This window comes from Colius striatus, chromosome 10 (genome assembly GCF_028858725.1).
Source record: "Colius striatus isolate bColStr4 chromosome 10, bColStr4.1.hap1, whole genome shotgun sequence".
Classification (NCBI taxonomy): domain Eukaryota; kingdom Metazoa; phylum Chordata; class Aves; order Coliiformes; family Coliidae; genus Colius; species Colius striatus.
In genome coordinates, this window is record NC_084768.1 from 32,678,996 (window position 1) to 32,700,070 (window position 21,075).

The following is a 21,075-nucleotide window of genomic DNA, read 5'->3' on the forward strand; positions in this document are numbered from 1 at the left end:
AATCCAAGCAGCACACAGTTTTCCCGAGTCCCACATTATTAGTTTGCAGTTCCAGTTCATCATTTTTAGCCTCACTGTTTGCAGCTGATTATCCTGGAAAACTGCTGCGTGCAAGCTGCATGCAATCACAAAAAGCTCATGCAACAAAACACTTCAGTTAAACCCACCACAGTGGTAGTGACAGGCTGCCCAGGAGGAACTGCTTCCAGCTTGCAGGGTAAGTTTATTTGTATATACACACACCAGAGGAGGGATACAACGGTGGGCAACTGCAGAATGCTTCAGTGGACCACAGCACAAACAATAAACAAATGCTTAACATACATGTGGTTTCATACTGTAGTTTTCCATGTTCTTTAGCAGATACATAGATTCTTGAACTTTGCAACAAAACAGATAAACGCGTTTCTGGACTATTTTTAATATTGAAATCTCCTCACTAGCTTCAGTTGTCAAAGCACCAAACCGTCGAAGATGCGTTCCTTTCCTCTTTCCCCACGTGGGAATGTATCGTGAATCGTTTTCTAGCCTCCTACCGCCCTCCAGCGACTGCTCTCGCTAAGACAGCCTCACCTCATTGCTGCAGCTCAGGGTGTTGGGTCAGCAGCTGTGAGCACAACCTTTGCATTTGGAACCAATTTTTCATTGCATACGATTAGAGCAGACGCCACTCACCTGGTCCAGGCTGTAAGTAGGGTGCGTATAGACAAGGGCTGAAGGAAAACTACGAAGACATTAAGACTTAAGAGTCTTGCCAGGCTGCAGCACAATTGCCTTCCTTCGTGGGCAGCTTCCATTCTCACTGCAGAAAAGGCAGCGCAGGGAGAACAGCGGCTCCATCTGCAGTTGTATTGCTCTGGCATGCACAGAGACAAGGGAAGGGCTCCCGGGTCTCACACCGGCTTACATGGCTCGGGGTAAACAACGTTACTGTTTGTCAAATACAGCCACAGCAGCCACAGGTGAAGACTCTTTGAGCAGAGGGTTATGACTTTCATCTCTACCAACCCCTTACCTGCTCGCACGGCTCTGCCCGCTGCTGAGGTGCACACCCGCTCCGGGCCCTGGGCTCCAGGCAACCAGCGAGCTGCTGAGCCCTGGCACGCTGAACCCTCCTTTCCAGAGGTTCCTCATCCACCCTCCTCATTGACCCCTTTCCCTTTAATATCTTACTTCACACGAGCATCATCTGGAGTTCAAGTTGAGGGATGAATGGTGAGAGAAGTGCAAGCAAAGGGTTTAGAAGCATGAAAAGAGCCCGTGACAGTGAAATCCCTTCTCTCCAGTGACAGAAACTTGCACACAGAGTTAACTAGTACCTGAGTGTCCCTTAGGCAGCTGTTAATCACTATGCCTTAGGACTGTTCTCCTGGGGAATTTGCCATACTGTGACTTACACCATGTTTTTAGGGAACACACAGACTGAGACAGCTGGCATGAACATCAAAATTTGTGCAGAGGGCTCAAGTTTGTGGCTTTTTAATGGGTTGATTATTGTTGTCAGCACTTTTTGACATTGATATTTGCCCCAAGTACTTAAGGGTTTTACATAGCTGGGAGAAATTAACAACTGAACAAGCAGCAGCATCTCTCCTATTTGGCCTTTAAAAACCCACCCCAAGCACTGCAGAACACACGAGAAGGTAAACTCTGAGTTAGAGAATTTTATTTTGTGCATTTCAGAAACAGATGAATAATGACATTTCCTAAGCTCAGGTGTTCTTGTGCTAGACAGACACGTGTAAAACCCATCTTCCCATCTTACATTACAACATGCAGTGCAAGAACAATACATCATTTTACCTGAATTCCCAAATTAATAACCTTTGGATAAATCAAGAGCCATCAAGTGCATGAACACCAGTAAATTACTTCAAGTGGGAGGAAGGAAACAAAAACATCTCAATACCATATAGATGGAGAAACACCAACTGGACCACAATGGATTCACAGTTCTTGCTGATTATAGCTTTGCATTACTGGAAGCTTTTGAGTACATATAATGTAAGTGATAGTAATGAATGAAAATACAGTTCAGGATCAGACAACACAGAGTCAGCTATTTTAGGAGACAATGACTTAAGTATAGAGTTCAGATAAACATCAGCTCACGTAAGTGTTGGATTTGACATTGCTTTCTTCCCTCTTCCTCTTTAGACTGGCTTGATAAAGTGTTGACTAGCTTTGTGATTACAAAAAAATGCAAAGAAAGAAAGATAATCAAACCCTACCAACAACCACCAACTCCCTCAGTGGTTGTAACCTCAAATCTTACTTTTCCTGCTACTGAACAGCAAAGTCAACCAACAAGATATTCTTTTTTCCTATTTAAAACCTTTCTCTGTTACTAAAACTATGCTCAACTAATCAATGCAGAAGAAACACTATAAATGGGCATCTTTGGAAGTTCCAGAACGTTGGCAATTTTGTGTACAGTAGTGATTTACCTTTAAAATGTCACTGTTAAATTAGGACCCCCCCCCAGCAGCAGTGACATGTGTAGTGTCTATCAGCAGTGCAGTTTGCCAAGCAGTGGAAAGTAAGCTGTAATGACATAGGGAGGTTTGGATGAATGGTTTCTCCTGTTTTCTTCCCCTCCAACACCGAAAGACTGTTATTGCCAAGGTATATGATTTGACCCCGATGGAAATCTTTTGCTAGTCATAGCTCTTCAGCTGCACTTCCAATTTTAGCATGTTTTCATCAAGTAAGAACAACTTATTCTGATACATTCCTGCTTTCTAAACCACAAAACATACCGTGGAATAATACATGAGAAATACTGATGTAAGAAGGCAGTACAAAGCCAGTGATACAGTAAGACAAACCTCATCACCAAGGACTTTGGAAAGTTCAGTACATTATGAAAAATACTTCATTTGCCTCTTGCACATGAAAAAAAATCACCTGTGGCTGACATTTAATCTACCAAATGACATGTCTCGGGCTGTGTTGAGAAAGTAACCTCCCAACCCACATACTGCAGCAGCTCAGAAGTTGAGGTACAATACAGGCCTTCTCTGCTCATCACTTCTAAGCACTGAGTGCTTCAGCAATGGAGTTCAAACATTCACCTTTCAACAAATAGTGTGAATACAGCCACTTCTAACAATTCATCTGCCTTCAGCCTATTAACCTGCCTTAACTGTGACACGTCTCCCTGAACAGGACAGCACACTTGCACTGCACTTGACACAGGGTACGGCAATGTTAAAACACAAACATAATAAAGTGTTGCTCTACGTGTTCTTAGTGCATTATAATTGTGTGTCTTATCCAGCATATGTTTAACCCTAAGAAATGCAGGATCGGTTTTGCTTCCCCTTGCCCCGTGACAAGTGGCATCAGCCTCACTTTCTGCCTGTTTATTGCACTAAGATGGAACAATTGCACAAATAGAGAGCTGAGAGTTACCAACTGCACTCCTGTGAACCAGCCTTCGGTTTGGGAACACTGACCTGAACTCAGGAAGGGCACGCAGCCATACAAACGTGAAAGAACATGCATTTGGCATCCCGTTCAAAGCTATTCCCAAGGAACATGCAGAGGTAGCATTACTCTTGTTGGTGTAATTTCAAGAGGTGTAGAAACATCATCTTCTCTTCCCTAGTGGTGGTAGGCTAGTATCTCTTCCCATTGATGCTAAACACTTCCACCTGCTTTGATACAGACAGATTTTCCTACGAAGAAGGAGCTGACATGACCATACATCTTCAAAAACTGGTGTAATTAAGCACTCAAGGACACCGACTTCTGTATCTTTGTCCACTCCCAACAGATAGGCTGTACCTTGTATACACGTTTCTTATGAATTCCTCATGGTGGAGAACAGATTGAAGACACACATTTGCTGCATGGCCCACGGTATCTCAATACATTTAAAAATGGATTAGCATAGGCTGTTAGCTCTTTATTGCTCGAGTTAACTCTCAGTGTAATTTGAAGGTTTTGAAAGTTTTACATATCCCTTCAGAGGTTGGTTTATTACAGTATTTATAGGTTTTTGTTTCTGTGGTTGCTTAATGGAGTGTTCTACTGAACACATACAAATTCCCATGACACCCTTCAACGGAGACACAACGTATTATACCCTCACTAATGTATATGCTGCAGCACAAAGCATACCAAACTCAGAAAGCTATAAGTTAGTCTACTCCTCTTTAAGCATGCATTTGCAAAACATCCATTTACTCTTTGACTGACAAAGGAAAAAACCCAAAACATAAGAGCTGTGCTACTGATTTTTAGGTCAGGAGAGAGACATCTCACTTTGTTACGTAAGATTTTGATTTGAAAAGTCTAAAAAAACCAAAGCTACTTAAAATTAAGTTTGTGCATATTCTTAAAATTGCTCCTTACTAAAAAGTTTCTGCATTAAGTGTGCACTGCAGTTGAGTTTGTTGTTATGGCCTGAGTTTCAAAGTACCAGCCCAAGCCCCACAGAGTTATGGGGCACAGGAGCTGCTGCCATTCAGCATCTTTGAAAGCCAGGACACAGCTTAAGTGATTGTGCAGAACAGGACATTCATTCCCCTCGCTGTGTAAGCCAACTGTTCATTTATACTCAATACTAAGACTGCAAAAGTTTCATCAAATCAATCAAAATAAACTTTTACAAGTCATAAAGGGTTTCAAGGACAACACCGATAGACCAGGCCTGAGTTTCACAGCTAAAAGGGCAATACTGTCCATTTTCATTGGTCAGTTCTGGAAGCCCTTTCCAGGACGATCTGAGAAAAGAAAAAACAAATAAGCACTGCTGTTAGATGACACCTTGAAATTAAAGGAATATTTAAAATCTTTTAGCAGATTATCTCAGTAGGAAACTGAGAGCCATGACTAAAGGTCTGCTGTCCCACAGGCACCATTTGTTCTTTCATACTTGCCAATATTCTGAACTGCAGGTTTTGGTATGAAATTAGACCCTGATTTTTACATAAGGTTCCTTTCACCCACACCTTACAATTACATCTATAAAAAGCAGTAGATCTCAGCTCTACTTGGAACCTGACTTGAGATCTGCAATAGCACATACAGCCGTGAGCTTTACGTGTAGACAAGAGATGCTGTTGATACTGTAGATCGGTACTTGCACATGCAGCGGGACAGAAGACACCAACAGCTTGAATCAGTCTTTGCAATCTGTGTTAGTTGCTGTCTTACCTTTCAAGGTGAACATAGTGGCGAGAAAGAACATTCTTGATCATAACCACAGTTTTTGCATAAACCTCTGGACCAATCAACTTTGAGAAGTACAACTTGGCACGAAGAAAATATCCAATGGGCCACAGCCATTCCTAAGCAAAGAATGGGAAGAGGCTATTATTACAGCTGTCAGTTTAAAAAGGTCACAACACTTTCTCTGAAATGGAAGAAACTGGTTCTTACAGGTCCTTGGTGATAATTAAAACCTCTGGCTATGTTATAGTTGTCATTGTCAAGTGCATTATCATAGACTCCACAGTAAACCATATCGCTGCAAGAAAGAAAAAAAATGAAGTCATGCAAAAAAAGCCTTGGAAAAAAGGTACATAGGAATAGGAAACAGAAACCAACCCCTCATCTGCCATAGCACCTACATTTAACAACTGCTCAGTCAGGGATGTCTCCTCCAGGTTCTGTATTTAAATGACATTAGAATTCCAAATACAGTTCAAAATGACAGCAAAATGGTTGAAGTCTTGGAATGGCTTGAATTTGTATTTTTGCCCTTATGCTGTTACTCAAACAGTTGCAGTTCTGTGCACTGTATCACAGGAAGCTGTTGAATTTGCATCTTGATATATTTTTTATGATACCAAATTTGACTTGCTTACTGTGTGGCATCCAAAACCACAAGGTGATGGTCTACATAAATAAAGTCGTTTGCATGGAGTTTTAGAACAGCACACTCTGCAAGTATTTATTGCAGCTTTATTTCACAGATATGGATGTGTCTTTTAACAAAAGAATTAACTACTGCCATGTCTCAAATAATCAAGACTGATTTTTATCTGTACTATACTTACTCTGGGTCTAAGGTTTTCATGCCTAATGGACCAAGCAGTTTTTCCTCTGCTACCTGCAGAGCTTTCCAAGCTCTCTCAGGTGTGAACAACTCAGGGGCCTAGTAAAATAAAGACTTAATGAGTAAACTCCATCCATGTACACACATAAGACAAATGCAGAAGACCACAGAAAGCCTAAGTTTTGTATTAGTAAATCAACTTCTGGAACCTACAAGTCAGAGTAAGAAACAAGACAGAAGCTATCCCATGCCTTTGAAAATGTTAATGATATTTTAAATACACTTGCCAAATATGACGACTGAAGCTCTTTACAAATCAGATAAAGACCAACAAGCCATGCTTTTTAGATAATCTGACAGGAAAAGCAGCCTCCCAGACCTAACATTGTAAGATAGTCAGTAAATACTGAACATAAATACACACACACATATATATACAGTGACCATTGCAAATTTATACTAGCTATAGAGAGCAGATTTACTTAGGTGAGTCCCATCATGGATGTATTTATGGTAGATATTCCAAGACAGATCAGCATTAAAAGCATAGAAAAGAAGACCTTTGAAAATGTGTGTTCCTGATATAATGCCATGCAGATGGATTTTACAACACAAGTCTAGCTCCACAACCAAGAAAATGTTAAGCACAAATGCTCCCCCAGCTGTCCCTCGCTTACCACAACCATCGCTATTGTAAAGTTCGGCCGGAGCTGGTAGTCGCACCACGGACTTGAAGCTCCATAGCTGTCCTTGTAAATGCCACGCTTGTGAACGAGATGCGGGTGTTTCTCATTAGGATCTGCTGGGTTCTCAGAGACGTAGAACAGTCTTTCAAAGTGGGCTTGAATGTTTCTGTTCCACTCATCGTATGTGATAATCTCCTCTCTTCCTGCAAGACGGTACGGAAAGTGTCTATTTCCTGGAAACAGCCATGGTGCCAACACCAGAAGTATGCCGTGATCTATTTTTACTGGTTTGTTTATTGAAGCTTTATAGCACTTTGTATACATGTTCTTGCTATTTTAGAGACTTGAAAGAGTGTTAAAGCATGAGGATATAAGTGTCACTAAGAGATTCCTGACACTTAATGCAACCATCTCTCCAGCTGGTGATTCCCTACATTTAGGCCAATTCTACAGCTCACAGGAACAGTTCACTGAAACTCTGAGTGAGACTAGAAAAACATCAGGTTTTAGTCAGCAGAACTGTGCTAGGGATACTTATGAGACAGACATACATCTTATTCATACATCTATTTTCAAACTCCAGCAGTACTGTTATGAGATATGCCTGTTTTTACCATGTCTTTTTACAGTGACTCCACGGAATGGAAACACATTTTTCCCAGATAAATCCAGCAGCCAGCGAACAGCAGACTTGCACAGGCCAACCATTTCCACAGCAGAACCATCTCTAAAATAGTAATGATTAAAAAAAGCCCATAAATTACTAAGGCTACAAAAGTTCAGTAACTGGGAAAAAAAAACCCCTATTCCATTGCCAAGTCTCTTATTTAGACATAGAATCACAGAATGGAAGGGGTTGGAAGGGACTTTTAGAGATCATCCAGTCCAACCCCCCTGCAGAAGCAGGGTCACCTAGATCAGGTCACACAGGAACGTGTGGGTTCACACAGAACCCAGGCGGGTTCTGAAGACCTCCAGAGAAGGAGCCTCCACACCCTCCCTGGGCAGCCTGGGCCAGGGCTCCCTCACCCTCACAGTAAAATAGTTTTTCCCTTATGTTTAAATGGAACATTTTGTGTTCCAGCTTCTTTCCATCACCCCTTGTCCTGTCACTAGATACAACAAAGTGATGTCCCAATCTCCTGACATCCACCATTTAGCTATTTGTAAATATTAATGAGATTCCCCCCCTCAGTCTCCTCTTATCCAGCCTAAACAGCCCCAGGTCTGCAGCCTTTCCTCATAAGGAAGATGCTCCAGTCAAATGAGCACAGAGATTACCATTAACATTTTAGTAGGCAGAAACATTTAGATCATTTGAGAGATCACCTCTTAGATGTGTTAATGGAAGGCACAGTAGTTCTGCAGAAGAATGAGTTAAAAAAGAAGTTCCACCTCAGCCCAACCCCAAGGCTGGCTTTTGTACCTGGGAGTAGCTGGGATTCCTCTGTTGCGAGCTCTGTCGCTCTCTCCCATTTTATCCATCCAAGTGCCACAATTGAAGCGGTTCCCTCCAAAGACAAAGCCCGTTTCAGGGTCAATGCCTGCAGTTACATTAAAACCTGCCAAGCAAGAATATCACCTGTGAAGTCTACATTTTAAACAAAACCCAACCACAACTGCCACTTCCTTCCCAGCCCAAACCTCCCAAAGAAATGAACAAAAAACCTCCAAACAAAGATCCAAGGGGGCTTCTCTGAAGTGAACTTAACTTTACAGACAATCTGTACCAGAACATGCAAAGAGCTGCTGATAACAAACAATTAAGCATTTTAAAAATCATTAAGTATATTTAGTCATACAGTTGTAGTTGAATGATGTAATTTTTCAGACATGTCCTCAATAACTAGAGGAAAAGAAATACAATCAACACCTCTTGAATTGCATTGCAAGGCTTCTCTATACGTTACCTTCATCTCTCATGTTTTGATCTATCTGTGGCCCAGCATTCCTCTCTCGGAAGTTTATGCCTTCCATGTGGTGTTGCATTGCTTCCTGTATGACTTCATAAAGTGGCTGATCCTAGGTCAGTGGAATGGTTGGATGATATGTGAAAGGCAAGATGAAAAATGAGCACAAAGGCTCCATCTACTGTGCAAACAGTAGCAATTCTTAGCCTCTATGATTCTTGAAAACCATCTAACCTTTTCAGTAGCCTTTCTGTCAAGGGCAATACATTGCATGCAGTTTTTAAACACAGTTTTTTCAAGGCCAAAAGGAAACAAAAAACTTAGAAGCCAATAGAACTTTTTCTCCGACCCTAACTCCCAGCACCTGCTTAATCATGTGGTGCAGAGGTATTGTGAAGTGCCTAAAACATGGAGTTCCTGTGCTGTAATCAAATTTCTCCATAAACAACAGCAGATAGCAACAGATTCTTGTAGCTACAAAAATTACATCCTCTCATTACAGACTTTCAGTTGTGTTAAACATTTAAATCACAAGTGATCTTTACCATGGTGCCTGCAGGCTGAGGAGAAGAGTCATCTCTTGGGTACATCCTAGAGACAGGACACCTGAGAATGTCTAACCCATTTGGAACAATTTTACAGTACTCCTGGATACACTGAAGCCACCACCAGACAGCATCACGACAGTTGTATCTGGCATGTGTCCCTTGGCCAAGCAAGTTGGGAATGAGACCATGCCTTAAAGTCCCAGCAAAAGCTAAAATGATGTTTCTAGAACAAAAGAAAACCACAGTCTTAACTAAATTACTTTCAAGGCCACTACTGGAGCAGGTATTAAGTACACAAGTTAAGGATACAAGTTTACCTCAATAGCAAGTTAAGGAGATAAGCTCGATCTTAAAGACAGATGTCAAAAGTTTGCTGTTGAAAGCTACAAACGACTTCATTTAGCAGGAATTTCTTCTACAATAAAGAGTCATGTATTCCCTACAAATTCCCCAACACAACATTTAATCAGTTTGCACAAAACATATCTGCTAATATGGAAAAGCCAGTTTGCTTTCACAAAGGCAGTGACACAGAACCTGAACCCAAACCCCGTGAGGTCAGAGGGAAGGTTTTTATTGACATTGTTTATGATTACCCTGGTATCCATTCTGATGGGTGGGGTGGAATGGGGACGGAGGGCAGGAGTAGATGGGAATTTCCTATTAAAATACAGAGAGGTGACAGCAACTGAGGTTATGAGAAATTTCACTTGAGAACCGTTGTGCATACGCAGAAAACACAGACTCCAGCTAGCTTTGCCAAAGGAATACACACATACTGGTAGACTGCAGATCTTACTGCATGACAAAGGTAATAGCTGGCCAAATGTGCAACAGTGTAAATACGTGCCAACTGGAAACAGCTAATTTTTATGTTTGTACCATGTGGTGAGCCCTACTCAAATGAAAAGATTAATAAAAATGTCCAGTCAATTGACCTGCCTTACATTGGGCTCATTTGTCAGGGTCAACACTTACAAACTGGTATCAGTTTGTAACAACTCACCATTAGCCAATTTCTAGCATTAATAGACAAATACTAGTAATTACAACAAAAATAATCACGATAGACATGCAATCATACCTTTCTGATTGAAATAATGCTCTCTTGCTACTTCAGATTTTTGAATAAGTGACTTTTAAACTATTGCTCAGCAACAATGACCCAAGTACACATGAAACACAATGTTTAAGAACAAGCAGTAGCATTACAGGGGTTAGAACTACCTTATCCATACAGAACATCAGCTTCAGGTCAGTGCTAAGGAAGCAAAAAAGACAAATGGCTGGAGAGAACTCCAACACCCACATAGGACCATTGAAGTTTTACTCTGCACATAACTGTTCTAACAGTGTACGTCTCAGTTTTTCAGAGCATGCCTTTTTCTGAACTACCAGGAAAACCAGTCAAGTACTAAGAATAAGTCAGTCCCACCTTGCTTCTAGGTAGCGCCCAGTGACTAACATTAGTCCTCTCAGTGCAATAAAGGTATCTCTTCCCCAGGAGCGGAAAATCCCAGAAGAAAAGTGAGGTAAACCTAAAAAGAAATGCCACGGTTCATCTCATTTATGGGTATGGCACAAGTCTCCAAGCACACAGATATGCATAAAACAATGACAAGTAGAAACATATTCATTTGTATTTTTTCGTAGACGGAGAGATTTAAAGAAGAAAGTGTATCTTTTAGCATTTCAAGATGGTGTAACACAATTTCTTGTATGTGTGGCACATTTCCATTTTTAATAAATCCCCCTGTAACTTAATCCAGCGCTCTCTTTAAATTAAAAGAAGCAGAAAGAAAATTAACAAACAAAAAGCCAGAACTACAGCAAGATTTATAAGACTCTGTTGGCAAGAGCTGGAGAGAGCCACGCCATCTCAGTAGCACAAAGAGGATCAGTCTGGAGACTTCAGCCTGAAATTCTCCTCAGACACTATAAAAGAAATCCTGCTTATCTTATGGCCTCCACATCCTATGACAATAGCACCCGAGGATGACAATCCATGTAGGAGTTAAACACAGAGTGAATATGCAAAGGGTATATTTAAAGAACAAATCCTTTGGTATAATTATCAATTTAAAGGAACATTGTGCCTCAGTGCTTCTAGGTAACAGTAAAGCAGGCAAATGGAATGGCACTAGAAACAGGAACTAAAAGCAATACAGTTCCATGACAGAGACAGATGGCAAAAAGAAGGAGAAAATAAACACCCCAGTGAGGTAGATGCCACAGAGTCTGTGGATGGTAAAAGTTTCTATGGTTTCAGAAAAGGAATGGGCCAACTCGCAACAAGAAATGAATTCATTCTAAGCCACTAAACACAGAGATAATACTTTTGACATAGGAAAGTGCCCAATTCAAAGACTGCCAGACCCTGGCAGAACATTCAGAGGCATAAACACTATTTGCTGACTGCTTTTATGCTCTTTCCTTTTGGAGGCTGATTCAGATCAGGCGTTCTTCTGGTCTGCTAATGGTTTCTTCCTCTTCTGAGAGCTTGTAAACAACACATTCCCCTTTGTACACCATTACAAATTGGTTCTTAAATTATTTAAAGGAGAGAAACAAAAGCCTGTTACGCTAAGAACTCGTATCTCAGGCAACTCTTCTGGAAAGAATAAGAACATACTTGTGGATGTCTGTAGATGACAGGAGTGGCTATAGCTAAAAATGTATCAGTTCAACTCTACGGGAAGACTTTTCTTTAAAAAAATGTTGTCCTCACTTACCAGCTGCCAAGGAAACACAACACTGTTCTTTCTCATTTGTAATCTCATTCAGCCTATAAGGAACATCGTGTAAGGAAGGAGACAATGCTGGCAGACACGAATATCTTCCGATGCCACACATCTGGACTGAACCCAAGGAAAGGTGTTTAACAAATGTTGATCCGTTCTGCACAAAGCTGTGATTAAACAGAATTAACTGTACACTCATCAATATCAGTCTATAAAAGGTATCTTTTTACATTCACAGAAGACTACTGTAAGTATTACTCAAATGAACACAAACTAAAAATTAGTTTATATTGATGTTTTGCTTTCATTTTGTACATCAGAGTTAATTTGCAAGTAACATCTTTTTTTTCCAAATGGGAGCTCCAGTTTTCATTTAGTAACGCCAATGGGAGTGTGTGTATCAAATACTTCTGATGAAAAGGCAATTGTTTTAGATTATTTGATGTGAGTAAAACAAAGGATAAAAGATATTTTAACTTGAACACAAGTTTCTGGCAAGTCTAGTCACTGTTTTTAAAGATCATGTTTTTATATATGTTCAAAAACCTAAAAATTGTAAATCATTGTAAATCAGTCACCACATTGTGTAAAGTAATGCAGCCTGCATCCCTGAGAAGTTCACCTCCAAGCATTTTTTCATGAAATACACTACTTTCCACGTGATTTCACACTCATCCCAAATTCTACTCCCATTTTAACATCTGGATTCTTACAAAACAATATCGGCTTGTTCAGAATGTTCATAGCTAGAAAAAAGCCTCCATTAATCCAATCTCCCTTTCCTTTCCAGGGACAAAGGAGAAGCAGATACTGAAGATCAAACAGTTATTTCAAGAACCAGTCCAAGTGGTGAGATAACAAAAGATATTTAGCTGTGTTAGAGAAGAAATGCTGAACAAAGCACCAGCATCAAGGACAATTTACTGTTTTCCTCCTGAACTTTAAAGAATCATTGTAGTCGTATTGGAACTACAACAAAGAAGTTTCCAAAGCCTGGCAAAGAAATGCAGGCTTAAGGGCTCCTCCTCCTACTGCACAATGCCAACAGCAGTTAAAAATTCAAGCACTGCATAGACATCTGAACTCTCAACCTTCCAAAATACCACTGCTTGAAGATGGATTTGATATTCAATACTAATTTTATCCATTGGATGAGTTTGGAAATACTCAAGTTCTATTGTCCAGTAGATAAAACTTAAAAAGTACAAATACATGTACAGATATGTCTATAGCTCAGATATGCCAAGCTTACCTAGACATCTGATGCCAACCCGCATCCAGAAGCGTTGTGTATACACCCACTAAGATGGCATCAAAGTAACATGGGATGAGGTAACGTGGAACTCTCTTTAGGTAGACAAACATGGCTTTCAGCCATTTACCAACCTATTCAAATAGAACACATTTAGAATTTGATAATAGGATTTAAAACCCAGTGCTTTCAGGATTCATCTAGCTGATGTATTTGTCACAGTTTTTCAACCCAAGTTGTGTGTGATCACCACAAAGATGATGCTATCTTTGTTTATTAGGAACAGTGCTAGCATGCAACCTTTCACATCTGAGAGGCTGCCCATGCTAGGTATTTGTGGTAGAATTGCTCTGATATCCTGCTCCAAAATTTCAGCTCAAAGAGATGAACTCTAAGAAAAGTCATAGGGAAAAACCTGTACTATATCTATACTATGACAGAAATAGGCAAGAACATCAAATACAGAAAGAGATAACACTTTGCTAGTGTTGTAAACAACAAAAAACCAATCACAAAAGTTATTTAAACTGAGTAGCAAAGGAAAGCTGCAACTCAAATGACATCACTATGGCCCAAGTGGGGTAAGAAGGTTTGAATTCCTAAAAACAAATGAGTAATCTAAAACCCCAAAGTCAGCAAATAAAGATTTTCACTCACTTCTGCACAGGCTCCTGCCCGTGAAATCAGACGGTTACTGACATAATCAATCAGCCAGTCTCCAGATCTTAAATTGTCACAAAACGGATGACCCAAATCATTCTTTGGTCTAATGTCTGCCATCACTGACATTAATCCTGAAGATACAAACCCAACACTATATTAAAAAGACATATCATTATCATAGACAGCAACTACAACTCAGGAGGAAAAGGCACACAGCTACAGATTCTCTGTCTGCTTCTGCAGGGGGGTTGGACTAGGTGATCTCTAAAGGTCCATTCCAACCCCTACCATTCTATGACTTCTATGAACTGCTTTACTTCTCTTGATCTGCAGGATGAGTTAACATACACCTAAGTTGTAGTTTCCTCAGCATAAACCCAGGACAGGTACAGAACTCACTGTGGAATAACTAGCATGGTGAAGCTCATACATTTGATAAATCACTACTCAGTTACACAGTAACACCTAGGGTTTACTTAATGTAACTTTTCTTTGGAAGTGTATGCATTTTCCTTTGATTTTAAAAGCAAGGACATTATTGTTAAGACACATACTGAAACTGAATTTTGTAGCCCAGAGTATCGAGAGTGCTTTTGGTTTATAGTAGGTGACTTCCTGGGTACAACACTCATTAGTAGCATGGTCAAGCAGAAGCAGCTTACTGTTTATCCACACAATAGCACTACATAAAGCAGCATTAAGGCATGATCTAGTCTGAGCAGCACTGTTTTACTTTTAAACTTGACAGGAAAAAAGAATGCTGAAGTCTTACCCTGGAGGCCTGCATACTTCAGTGGTGACCAGTTGGGTATATTGTAACAACCACCACCATCTTCTTGTTCTTCTGCCTCACACCTATACAGCACTTGATTTAGGTCAGCCAAAGTTAGTTTAGATGCAATACTGAAAAAAAGTGGAGAAAAAAATATTTCCCAACCCAGCAGCAAAGTCAGTAGGGCAACAGAGAAAGGATTTCACAAACAATTCTAGGTTCAGACTTAATGCAAGTCTTACATTCTATCTTGGATATCAATATCTACTCTGATATTTTGGTATTTATTTAGAAACACAGTATTAAGTACAAACTCCAATCAATCATATCCAAACACTAACAAACACTCCAAGTCAGTAAATCTACCTCAAGCATCAGCTACATAGAATGTGAACAAATGAGCCTAGGAAGATTTGAAGCACTAACTTTGCTTAGTATTATACATATAAAAAGAGTATCTCAGTTTTTATTGCACTCTGGCAACCCAAATCCATCCGTAGTGACAACACCAACAAACGCTCACTGTAAGTTTACAGACTGTTCCTCACTCCCACTGTAGCTTCCTCAGTTCTACTTCAGAAACGTAAAGAATACTCACGAAGAAAATAACGTTTTTAATATAGGTGCTGACTGATCATCAGGCAGACTCCCAGATTTAAAGTGAGGGCTGAACTGCACCAAATGGTTGCGGAGTACACCAACAGCCTCCTGGGCCTTTGGATCAAGACTAACTCTGTAAATATGAATGCATAGCTTGTAGAAATGTGGCAGTTCAAATAAGCATTCTCAAGTCTCAAAACAAAGACTCCTAGAATTGAGTTTCAGCTAAGGCAGCTGTTGGCACTTACAGTAACGTACCTGAATACTATTACACTTCCTGGTGTTAACTTTTCAAATTCTATTTCTTGAACAAATTCATTTGGCCCTTTTATTGCAGTTCCAGCTTGCTTTATAATTTTACTGTCTTTAATCTTAGAAAAGAAAACACATTTGCAACTGAAATGCAACGTCTTTTTTTTCTAACACAAAATAGCATAAATTACAACGTGTTACATCAGAGTAAGGGTGAAGGAGGGCAGTTACCTGGATATGCTCTCTGAGCTCCATCGTGAAATTAGGCAGGCCGTTTATAAAACGTTTATCCTTCATGTAGGGACTAGCACTTCTCTCAACAGTCCTAGCCTCAAATACCACTTCTTCTATTTTTCCTAAGGAAAGCAAAATCACGTTGTAGATATTAAGATACTTTAAATGAAAAGTGATTCATTCGAAAACATGAAGCAAACCTAAAACTGAAAAACCTAGCTATTCAAAACCTAAGCCTCTGTGGTGCAGCTGAAGAACAGCCAAACATGACAGAACGTGTGGGGAAGTGTTTTAAGTACCCTATGCACATTCATTGCATGTTCATCGACCTTATTGTGTTTAGAACTGTATGTTCCTTATTTCATAATAAGTTAACCCTAAAATCAGTCAATAATTAGTGATTTACAACTTTTCTTTTACTGATCACCAGCTCTGTTAGTTTCCTTATCTTCTTTTAGGAAACTGTATTAGATTGGCTTCCCAACTGCAGCTACACATGGTTTATCTTCAAACATGAATACCTTAAATATTCCAGTATCCTCTCAGTAATCTACAAACTAATAACCACAAGTCTTGCAGCCACCTGTAAATGTCTTAACATATAATGTGACTGACAGTTAAACAGGTACACACATGCCCTGAAAGAACTAAGAACTTAAAAAGCTACCTTGAAAAGCTTCTCCTCAGGAGTACATCCAGGTAATGTGTAGAAGTCATAATACTTTGCTACTATTTAGTAAATACTTCACATATTTAATTAATATTATGCATGTATTACCTATATATTATGTGATACAAAGTTGTTTCTCAAGACGCATTTTAAAACTACAAAATACAATCATATATAAAAACTATATAAATAAATAAATGTAAAACCCTCTATAAAATACAGTCATAAGCTGAAGAGCAATAACATGGACAAATACAATGAGATTTTAGCACTTTTCCCCAGTATCTCACTTGAACAGTAATCTTGCCCAGCTGTACAATTAACCGTCTCTCTGTTAACTATTTACCAGTTCACAAAAAGAGACAGTAAACAAAACCACACCCTCATGGGGATCTTATAGAGGAAGCATACTCAATATGAATGCCTTTGAAAACTTTAAGCAAAGTAAGTTTGCTACTGTTTCTTTAACCCCTTTTGGTGCCTGCATGTTAGTACACACAACATGTGTGTTACACACCAAAAATCATCACATTGACTTCACGTGTTTTGAGTTAAAAAGTACAGAGTTAGAATAACTTGCATTTTTGTACACCTGCCAGCTCTTGAAAAGAAAATCTGATTACCTGGGATACACATTTCAGGTACTTCTTTGCTGTAGAAGGAAGTTTTTGGATCCCTGAAGGCAGTTCGACTTACAGCCACAACAGATTGGTGTGTGTTAGGGCAATGTCTTGTCACTGCCACAATATCTTCATCAACTTGGTCTACATACACCTAGAAGAGAGATCCATTGCAACTGTGCTCACTCAGAACATAAAATCTGGAGAAACTGCTGTGTTACCCTCATTGCTTGCCTGATTAAAGCCTTTAGCCCCCAGCTCCTGATGCAATCTGTTTATGGCCAGTCTTCCTGCTAGAATTCCTGTCTGGAAATTAACTTCACCAGCAGAAGTCAAGTGTGCTGATGGATTCCATTTTGCATAAAACCTCTCTTCAGATACAACAGAGATCTGTAAAGAAATTAAGATTTAAGCAGACTAACTAATAAAAATACCCAAACAAACAGCTGGAGGTCTCAGTTATATAACCAATTCAGATCCCATATGAAACTGGACCACACGAAGCAATGCCAGCAATCAAGTTGCTTGGAATTTTAAACAAACAACACTAAGATATATGTTCTATGATAAGAATAAAGTCCACGTTTTCAAAAATAACTTGGGAGTTAAACTGTAGACACAAACCTGGTGTGGTACTAGTTCATCATAGCCTTTGGTGCTTCCTGTAGCACAGCATGCCATGGAAACAATCATTGCACTAGGAAGAGCATCATATGCAGATCGGTGCTAGGTTAAGAAACAGATAACAGAGAGTGAACAAAAGACAGAATCTATCCCTCCCAACTCAGCATCGTGAAGATATACTCAGTTTAACAAAGGAGTTGCTAATCACATCATCATAATTTTATCAATCACAGCAGAACTACTGAAAAAAATCCCCCAAAAAACAACACAACACAAATGCACCAACTAAAGCAACTTATGAGAAACCCACAAAAATTAGCACTCCAGTTGCCATCACTCACTCTCATTCTCTCCTGTAAGACAGGAGCTGAGGAGAACAGGTTAACAAGCAGACACTTATAGCAGCTGGAAAGAATCAAACCAGCTTGTTATTAAGTATATATATACTTCATAAACTTTTTCCCTTGAAAGACAAAATCTTGAACATCAGAGGGAGTTGCTATGAAAATGTATTCCTGCATGAAGAGTGAAGATCTGAAACACGTATCACTCAGGAAAACCATCCAGATTGCACTAAGCCCTCCCAGTGCTCAGAAAGACCAATTCAGAAAATATGAAATACAAACTTTGTTTTTTGGTTTAGGTGCTCACCTGAATTGGACATTCATTATCATGTGTGATATCCATGAACAGTGCATGAGCAATAGCTGGCATCAAAGGCCTCAAACGTGGCTGGACAAATGAGCCAACAGGTTCACCTCCAAAACGATAAACTAATCTTCCCTCTTCATGGCTATTATAAGCAGTCATTGCCTCTAAAGAATAAAACGCATGTTTGCATCAAAATAACTCTCCCAGAGAGCAGCATGCACGGAGATGTTAATGTAGCCTTTCATCATTAAAGATGTGTTTTAAAAAAATCACATAACTATGTACTCCACTGGGGATACACAACTTGGGGTATTTCATTTACTATAACGTGTTCAGGTAGAAAAAGCTGAGGGGAAGTAGGCTTTAAGGGGAAGTAGGCTTTAAGAAACTCATGCAACAAATCAGACATGATGCAGCACTTACACAGCAGAACTGTGCTACAGCTTCTTTTTCTCTCGCTAGAGTAAGAGTGAAATAATCTTCTGTAAACTAATGCAGGGTGTCTTCTCTTATTTTACAGCTAGTGCTGCATGTTTCGCTGAGTATCAGTCACATAAAAACTGTACTTCTGATTACACCAAGTAATAAAAGTGTATAATCTCGTTGGAAAGAGACCACACACAGAGCAAGCCTACCTCTTATTAAGGAGGTAATGCCCAGCCTATTCACAAAGACATTGTCCAGCTCCTCATTTCCTGTGAACAGCTCAGCCACTACATACAAATCGGCTCGCAATTTTCTAGCTGTGTCCAGCATGTACTGCAAAAAGCACAGCCAAAAAAGCCACAGAAAGGGGAAAGGTAGATACAAAAAGGGACAAGTTTCAAAGCTAGGCAGGGATTGAACAATGGGAAAATGCCATGCAGCAAAGACAAAGAGAAAGCCAAAATTAAGGAACAAAAAAGTTGTTACACAGAAGAGGACACACAAACATAAGCAAAACCAAGAATCAGCACACAGCACAGGAAAAGTTAAATAGAACACGAAGAAAAGGTAATTGCATAAGCAAAACACGTGAATAAGTAAGAAAAACAAGAAAAAGCATACCAATGTTAGTTTCACATTAAAAACTCCAAACCATACACAACAATCCTACAGAATTTTCAACTTCTTATTGTACCTCTAATCAGGCTGGTAATTCCCAGGCGGTTGACAAAAACATTGTCAATGTACTCACTGCCCGTGAAGAGTTCAGCTATCACATAAAGATTAGGTCTGACTGATCTGGCTGTTGCTAGCATCTCCTATAGATCACAACACATTTTTAATGCAAGACATTCATTGTCAGCTATGTCTATGCAAGCGTTAAAATGAACGTTAATCAAACATGAATGAGTCATTCGTCTACGCAGTTGATTAAAAAATATTAATAACAGGTAGGATTGATGAAACCATCTGTACATTTTACAGAGCTAATGGACTGACTAGCAATTCTAGGAAATTCTCTGAAGACTTTAAGCTAATTGCAACTTTGTATTTACACAAAATCTTAAGTCAAAATGCAAGAACAAAGGCAAGAGATATCTGTTAAGGTATGACAACTGAGGAAGACTTTAGGTCTCTTTAAGACTTTAAGTCTCTGAAGTCACCATCCAAAAAATAATAACAATAAATGATGGAACTGCAGAAGTTTTGAAGTGGCTCCATTACACTTACAACTTTTCTGTGGGCAAGTTAACTTGGTTTAGAGAGCTCTTTATAGATTTAGGGAAGATCTGTAACCCAGCCAAGACTAAGCAGTAATAAGCTGCACTAAGATCTTTGTAAAGTTAATCTACTAAATGAGCACAGTTTCTCAGTGGCAAAAAAAAATAAGCTTTCAGTTATAAGCAATACCTGCAAAAACTCTGTCAGGCTTACCAAATTCAAAGCTCTGAGGAGGAAACCACTTCCTGTTAATTCAGATGTTGCAAAATATACATGGCAAAGAAAAATGACTTTCAACTGAGTCTTGGCAATGACCTCAGCTAAAACTGACATAGTGTGTACTGGCAGTCATTGCACCAAGTCCACAGCCACACAAGGGAAGCATTAGCCATGTGGATCCCTATCCACATGATTTCAGCTAAAGTAGAGAATTGAAAGATACAGCTACACCACTCTACTAACTGTTTAAAAGTAGCTGAAAATATACCTAAGCATCACTAGTCTAGAAACCTTGCATATGCTATGAGGAAGATTAATTCACACCATAACTCTGCCTTGTAGATACTGCAGGTTTTGTAGCAACAGTGCAGGACTTACTTCACAGAAACTGCTTCATAATAAACATGCTTAATTTTGCGTACCTCAGCGACATGAATAGGTGTGGAGTGACAGTTGTCAAGACGAACACCGTGGAAATATTTGGCAGTGATTTCAGTGTATTTTTTCATATGTGCCCAGAGGTATGGACAGTCTTCAGGTTTATTACCATAACGCAGCTTCACACTGTCTCCCCAGCAAATAAGCTCTCTTCTCAAGTAAACATTTGAACCTGAAAGGGAAATAACTCACTGTACAGTGGAGAATGTGCACCAAAATGAACATATGGTATTTCACCTTCTACTAGTGGAAGAGCAGGAGAGCACTATAATGAAAAGTAAAAATCTTAATAATAACTGTATCAACTCCAAATCTCTATATTCTATGCTGATGTATAACTTTAGACTACTCCAATGAAATACACTGATATCATTCTTCAGATTAAAATAAAATTCATTGTAATTCTTCAAAGTATATAAAACTTGTACCAGAGAAGAAAACAGGCAGCAAATAAATGAACAAAAGACAGTAGTCTGGTGTTTATAGTGGCCACATTCAAAGCAGTATCTCATTGTGTTAACAAAAATAAACTGCTCCAGCC

At 39.4% G+C, this 21,075-nt stretch overlaps 1 protein-coding gene across 2 annotated transcripts in view; it reads right to left on the reverse strand.

Moving 5' to 3' along the window:
- Positions 1-1,649: 1,649 nt before the first annotated feature.
- Positions 1,650-21,075, reverse strand: part of AGL (amylo-alpha-1, 6-glucosidase, 4-alpha-glucanotransferase) — a 29,015-nt gene continuing 9,589 nt past the window's right edge. The window contains exons 12-34 of one of the 2 annotated variants that reach the window (XM_062003249.1): positions 20,519-20,706; positions 18,866-18,989; positions 18,231-18,394; positions 17,580-17,681; positions 17,190-17,345; positions 16,959-17,109; positions 15,663-15,787; positions 15,438-15,550; positions 15,178-15,312; positions 14,580-14,710; positions 13,802-13,938; positions 13,145-13,278; positions 11,884-12,059; positions 10,587-10,689; positions 9,149-9,374; positions 8,604-8,715; positions 8,120-8,255; positions 7,308-7,420; positions 6,685-6,896; positions 6,009-6,106; positions 5,389-5,476; positions 5,164-5,297; positions 1,650-4,730 (exon numbers count right to left, since the gene is read on the reverse strand). In XM_062003249.1, coding sequence (XP_061859233.1) covers positions 4,613-4,730; positions 5,164-5,297; positions 5,389-5,476; positions 6,009-6,106; positions 6,685-6,896; positions 7,308-7,420; positions 8,120-8,255; positions 8,604-8,715; positions 9,149-9,374; positions 10,587-10,689; positions 11,884-12,059; positions 13,145-13,278; positions 13,802-13,938; positions 14,580-14,710; positions 15,178-15,312; positions 15,438-15,550; positions 15,663-15,787; positions 16,959-17,109; positions 17,190-17,345; positions 17,580-17,681; positions 18,231-18,394; positions 18,866-18,989; positions 20,519-20,706 — 3,176 coding nt within the window. In that variant the 3' untranslated portion in view covers positions 1,650-4,612. Of the gene's footprint in view, positions 4,731-5,163; positions 5,298-5,388; positions 5,477-6,008; positions 6,107-6,684; positions 6,897-7,307; positions 7,421-8,119; positions 8,256-8,603; positions 8,716-9,148; positions 9,375-10,586; positions 10,690-11,883; positions 12,060-13,144; positions 13,279-13,801; positions 13,939-14,579; positions 14,711-15,177; positions 15,313-15,437; positions 15,551-15,662; positions 15,788-16,958; positions 17,110-17,189; positions 17,346-17,579; positions 17,682-18,230; positions 18,395-18,865; positions 18,990-19,350; positions 19,475-20,518; positions 20,707-21,075 lie in introns of both variants that reach the window. The other variant, XM_062003251.1, reaches the window with a different exon arrangement.